Source organism: Formica exsecta, unplaced genomic scaffold (assembly GCF_003651465.1).
Source record: "Formica exsecta isolate Colony F162 unplaced genomic scaffold, ASM365146v1 scaffold109, whole genome shotgun sequence".
NCBI classification, from domain to species: Eukaryota; Metazoa; Arthropoda; class Insecta; order Hymenoptera; family Formicidae; genus Formica; species Formica exsecta.
Window position 1 is genome coordinate 7496 of NW_021848428.1, and position 6400 is coordinate 13895.

At 36.4% G+C, this 6400-nt stretch overlaps 1 protein-coding gene across 1 annotated transcript in view; it reads left to right on the top strand.

Annotated features, from left to right (window-relative positions):
* Nucleotides 1–6400, top strand: part of LOC115235060 — a 24216-nt gene that overhangs the window by 7487 nt on the left and 10329 nt on the right. Inside the window, 11 exon segments of the mRNA XM_029806602.1 lie at nucleotides 543–658; nucleotides 835–1126; nucleotides 1355–1691; nucleotides 2193–2306; nucleotides 2389–2544; nucleotides 2716–2759; nucleotides 3495–3556; nucleotides 4176–4314; nucleotides 4527–4782; nucleotides 5088–5318; nucleotides 5576–5731. Coding sequence (XP_029662462.1) covers nucleotides 543–658; nucleotides 835–1126; nucleotides 1355–1691; nucleotides 2193–2306; nucleotides 2389–2544; nucleotides 2716–2759; nucleotides 3495–3556; nucleotides 4176–4314; nucleotides 4527–4782; nucleotides 5088–5318; nucleotides 5576–5731 — 1903 coding nt within the window.

Consider the following 6400-nt stretch of genomic DNA (forward strand, 5'->3'; position numbering starts at 1 on the left):
TATAACAGCTTATTCTACACATGTTTTTATAATATTAATAGAATTAATATTATTATTAATTATCTCAATATTAATATTAATATAAATATAAATATTAATTAATACATTAATAGTTTCTCTCGTCGCCTTCTAAAAAAAAGATACGAGCAACGACGTTCAAACTTGGATAGAGACAGTCTTCATTTTACAAAATCTTACCATATTCATCGTCAACCGTAGTATTTACATCATGATAATAAAAGCATGTCTCAGAACTCTTAGGACCATTACACAGTGAAAAATATTTCTTTTACATTTTTAATGCAAATAACGGTCAGCGATCAAATGATGCGTGCACGATGAGGGTGCACGAGCACTTTTGTATTTCTCTGTCTTTTCTTTTTTTGCGACCCTGTCAATTACCGATGCATCGGTTTTATAGCTTTTACTCATGACCTCAATAATAAAAAAAATGTGAAGGGAATATGCGATGAGTAATTTCTATTGGTCGATTACAATTGAGGTGGTAGTCACTTGATTGTTCAATATATAGAATTTTACAGTCTTACTAAGACCTTCCAACCAACCACAACTGGAGTAAGATTATGGATCGGAAATTTTGAAGCTCGTCTTTTAACCGATAATACGAAATCTGACGTTTCATCAGTGCAACCGTGTCGTAGTTTCAATGCTGTGTTAATTATTTGCATTAAATATTAGAGTTAGATAATTTTCTGTTAGCGCAATCATGTCTCTTTTGTAGACTGTAGTGTTACCTACAATATTTAGATCTAAGAGGAAAGCGGAATAAACTAAACTTAATGATAAATCACGTGCTATAATATTGTTGTAAAGCTGACTTTTATTCGACTGACTCAATGAAGAACGAGATAAAGTCGATGAGTGCCGTGTGTCATTCCGTGGAGTTCGGTTTGCGCGCAATCGGCGTATGGCCGGGCACGTCGTACGCAATTTTACGGCGATTCCTCTGTATATTCTCGACGGCGGTGTTTCAGATCTTTCAGTATCAGCATTTGATAGTACACTTTGGCGAGGAGAATCTACCGCTCCTCATGGACGTACTAAGCGCAACGCTTACTTATAGCCTTGTGTTTGCCAAACTCATTATTTTTGCGTTCAACGCGCGGTAAGCTCTCTTCATTTGCATGTATACTGAGCACAGAATTAAGTTCAGAACGCGATACAAGCACACGTCGGATTGCGTACATCCTAGATTCGAAATGGCCAAACGCAAAATACGATTTAAAATTTTTACATAATTCTTACGCTCTGCATTTTTTTTGATTTATGTCAACTTCGACAATGCTTCGCATTAGTTTTATCGGTCAATATTACTTCAAATAATCCGTTATAGTCTGCTGGACGAAATTATAACGGTCATGGTCGACGATTGGAAGGAGCGTGAAGTTTCAGATAATTACACGATGACCAGGATGGCCTACATCTCTTATCGTTTCTCCAACTTTATAATTTTCTCGTATGCGATGTCGGTGTTCCTTTACGCGACCGGCACCATGTTGAAACACAGAAGCGATAATCAAACCGACGCTCGAGAGCTCATCCTTAAAATGGAGTTGCCATTCGCAATCGAGAGCTCATCGGTATATGTGGCTGTTCTCGTTATACAGTTTGTTCATCAGACAAGTGCGGCTAGTATATCCGGTGTCTTGAACTCCTTGTTGATAACATTGGTAAGTGCATTCTCTCGTAAAAATGTCAGTGTTTCCGAAAATTGTTGAAAAATATTAGTGCAACGCAGACAAAAAAAAAAGAAAGTTGGGGACTTAAGAAACCATTTCAGAAATTTATCAATAAATAATAGGTGATAATTAAAAATAATGTTAATTTTCGTTATACGTATATATCAAAATGAATTGATATGCATTCCGTGACATTTAGGTTCTTCACGTGGGTGGGCAGATTGACATAGTGCGAGAAAAATTGAGTAAAATCAGGCGGAGAGATATCGAGCGAGATGCGAGTGATAGCATCGTAAAAATGTTGGTCGTCCGACATCAGAGAATCATCTCGTTCTCCAAGAACATTGAGGCGCTTTTTTCGAATATCGCACTGATACAATTCATATCGAATACTCTGGTTATCTGCTGCCTAGGATTTATCATTGTGATCGTAAGTACATAATCGAAATGACATAATCTTTTTGGGAGGCAAGGCATTTTTGAAAATTTCAGTCTATCGGTGTCCCGGGCGGTTCGGCGGTGTTAATGAAATCAGTGTTATTTTACGTTCTTATCAGCTTGGAGGCATTTATATTTTGTTTCGTCGGAGAGCATTTCAACACGAAAGTTGGTATATACTGTTTAACAAACATATCGAATACGATGTATGCTGTGTTATATGTGAGAAAAATTTACCATAATATTTTAGAGCCAAATGATCGGCGACGCAGCGTACGAATCGCTTTGGTACGAATTAAACCCGAATCAGAATCGAGATATACTTCTCATAATCTTAAGATCGCAGAAGCACTTGACGCTTACGATCGGAAAGGTCATGGACCTTTCCTTGAAGCAATTTGCCAGCGTAAGCATTTAATGTGATAATAAGAGTAAAAAAATGTAGGCGTGTTTTATTTGTGCGTAGAACGTGAACGTAAATAATGTTATAGCAACGAAACGGTATTTTCCAGTCACATGATGCCGATATGATATATATACACGTATGACGATCGTAATTGCTTCTGTCATGTTGTAGACCATGAAAGCTTCAGTGTCATATATGTCGGTGCTACACGCGATGTATTGAAGCCCTATCGTACATTATATCTTTGCGTGCAGAAGGAAAGAGAGTAATTTTCCTACCGCCAACCGTTTACACGATTAGCAATTTTCTTAGTCAGAGACATATATAGACGACCAGAGATATCGTTTATTGAAACACATCAAGTTCTGATAAAATAAGATACTTGATTCTCTGTGAAATCAAAATAAAAGCATTTAATTAACGACTAAATTTAGTCATCTAATGTCAAAGTACCATTTTATCTTATAAAATATGAGTGTCTGGAGAGATTTTCAAAAAATAATGAAAAAAATATACAAAGATATAAGTACATATACACAAAAAAATTTTATATAAAAAGTATTATATAAAATTAATTTTATATATTGCCCCTTTCTCCTATTTTATATATGTAATATATTACATTACAAAAAAACATTGTCTTTGAAATTATAGCTGTATTTTTTTGTATTGTAAAGCAGACCATATATTTGACAAATAATGTTTGGTCCATGTTAAATGACACAGAGCTGTGACAGTTGTGGTCGCGAGGAGATTTTAGAGAAGTTGGTTGATAACGTGTCCCGAGTAATCTTCCAAGTTTCTATTCGTCTTTTGGGAAAAAGATGTGGATAACCACGTTCAGATTGATGATTAAAATCAACCTTTGCGTTTACGGTACCTGGTATATATTATTCGTGCTATTTGAATTATACGAAATTATAATGTTGAGTACAGCGCGAGTCTTTCAGCATGGTGGTGAACGTTTGCCTTGCATTTTTAATGCAAATGACAGACAGCGTCCGAGCGATGCGTACATGAGAAAATGCATAGATGTCTTCGCGTGGTTGTTTTTTTTTTGCAATTATTATAATCATTGGAGATATATCGGTTTATAATCTTTTTCCTCATGCAACTTCCAAGATGGAAATAATTACGCGATAGAAATACGTAATAAACGATCTTTATTGGTCGGCTATGGCAGAGATGGGAGTTATTCGAGTGCTTAATCCACAGAAAATTTTAGTCTCGCTCAGACCTCTCGACCGACTATATTCACCCACGACTGGATTACGGCTATCGAACATGCTGCGATCTGAAGTTTCGACACTCTTCCTCTAACCGATGACTTTACGAAATTGGATGTGCAACCGCGTTGTAGTTTTATTGCAAAATATTTAAGTTACGTATAGTAATAATCGTACGACATAGATAATCCCGGGCTAGAGCGAGTCTCTCTCTCTCTCTCTCTTTCTTGTTTGAGTTAAAATTAGTGCTATCGTGTCTCACTTATTTCGATTCGATGAATAACGAGATAGACTCGATGAATACCGTGTGTCACTCTGTAGAGTTTGGTCTGCGCGCAATCGGCGTATGGCCAGACACGTCATACGCAATTTTGCGCCAAATCTTGTGCCTATCCTCGATGGCAGTGTTTCAGACTTTTCAATATCGATACTTGATCATGCATTTTGGCGAAGAGGATCTTTTTATCCTGATGGACGTATTGAGCGCAACTCTGGCTTACAGCCTTCTGTTTATCAAGCTGATTATTTTCATGTTCAACGCTCAGTAAGCTTTCTTATAGCTAAGTACGATTTGCAAAACAAGCAGATCGCAGGGATCGCAGGATCTTCATATCTTAGATTTGAGATTGAAAATTGTGAAAATATAACTTTTAGTATAAATAAATTTCTTAAATTTTGCTTCGAATCGGAATGATTTCACGAAATAATCCATCTTGCCGTTCTATGTATCGTTCAATATTTTCTCAAATGTTATAGTCTGCTGAATAAAATCATAGCGCGCGTAGTCGAAGATTGGAAGAGACGCGATATCTCCGAAGAGTACACAATGACCAGAATAGCTTACATCTCTCGTCGGTTCTCCAATTTGATAATCACTATATACGCGATGTCAGTGTTTCTCTATGCTATCGGTACTCTGCTTAGGTATAAGAATAGCAATCAGACCGATTCTCGAGAGCTCTTTCTCAAGATGGAGTTACCTTTTGAGATCAAGAGCACGTCAATGTATATTGTTATTTTAGTTACACAATTTGTACATCAGACCAGCGCAGCTAGTACGGTAGGCGTGTTAAACTCCTTGCTAATAACACTAGTAAGTGCTTTTTATAATATATCGATGTTTCTAGAAAAAAAATAGCTCCGATATGACATATAATGAAAAATATTTTAACCAAGATGAAATAACAGATATAAATAATTAATGCGTTATTTCTTTTTTAATCTGAGAAATAAACTAATAATATAAACTATCAGAGAATTTTCGTGCTTCTTATATCAGGCGTGAAAATTGAACCGAGTGCATATCGTGACATTTAGGTGCTTCACGTCTGTGGACAGATCGATATAGTGCGACAAAAGTTGAGTGAAATCACGCGGAAGAACATCGAGCGAGGTGTCACCGAAAGTATCATGAAAACGTTGATCGCTCGTCATCAGAGAATTATCTCGTTCTCCAAGAACATCGAGGGCCTCTTCTCAAGCATCGCGCTGATACAATTCGTCTCAAACACTCTGGTTATTTGTTGTCTAGGATTTCTGATGGTGATTGTGAGTATTCTGTAATAACGTAAATTTAATCATTTTTCGATATATACAAGATTATTTCAAAATTTCTAGTCAATCGGTGTCCCGGGTGGATCGACAATATTAATAAAATCGGTGTTATTTTATGTTGTCATCTGCTTAGATGCATTTATATTTTGTTTCATCGGAGAGTATCTCAGCACAAAAGTCAGTATGCAATACACGTTGTAAATCATACCGGATGCTATTCTACGACAAAAATTTTTTATGTTATGTTACAGAGCAGAATGATCGGCGATGCGGCGTATGAATCGCTTTGGTACGAATTGAATCGGAACCAGCATCAAGATGTTCTTCTAATGATTACAAGATCCCAGAAATACTTGACACTCACGGTCGGAAAGTTTGTGGATCTCTCTTTGCAGCAATTTGCCAACGTAAGGAGAGAATTTAATCATATAATAAAATCGGTTATAAAAATCCAGATATTTTTTTATGCGTGTGATTATGCGCATACATTTTTATCATGATTGATGTTTTGACAACTGCGTGACGTTCTCCGGTCACGCTGCATGATATTCGCGTATGTCGGTCGTAATTGTTCGTATGTATCATGTTGTAGATCATGAAAGCATCAGCGTCATATGTGTCGGTGTTACACGCGATGTATTGAAGTACAGCGTGCATTACGCGCCATTTACGGCCTCGCGTGCAAAGGGATATAGTACTCTTTTACTATCGCCAGCCGTTTACACGATTAACAATTTTTCTATTCAGAGAGACTCGACGGGGTTTCACATCAAGAGTACGTGTGTAGACAAGCAGGAGTGCCGTTTACCGAAGCATCGATTCTTTTAACTTTACTTGGCTCGCAGTTCATAAGCAGAAAGCTATAAACACAATATTGGTCCTTTCGATCGATGTATTTTAACAATTCTGATAAAAGTTAGATTAAAAGTATTTAAGTTAAACGTCTAAGCATTTAGCGTTATTTTATTTTACAAGTTTCCAGATTCAATTTTTAAAATAAAAAAAAGTGTACATATACACACAAGCAATATAAGAAATATTGAAGTAATAAGTATAAAAGTTGATTATACAATATA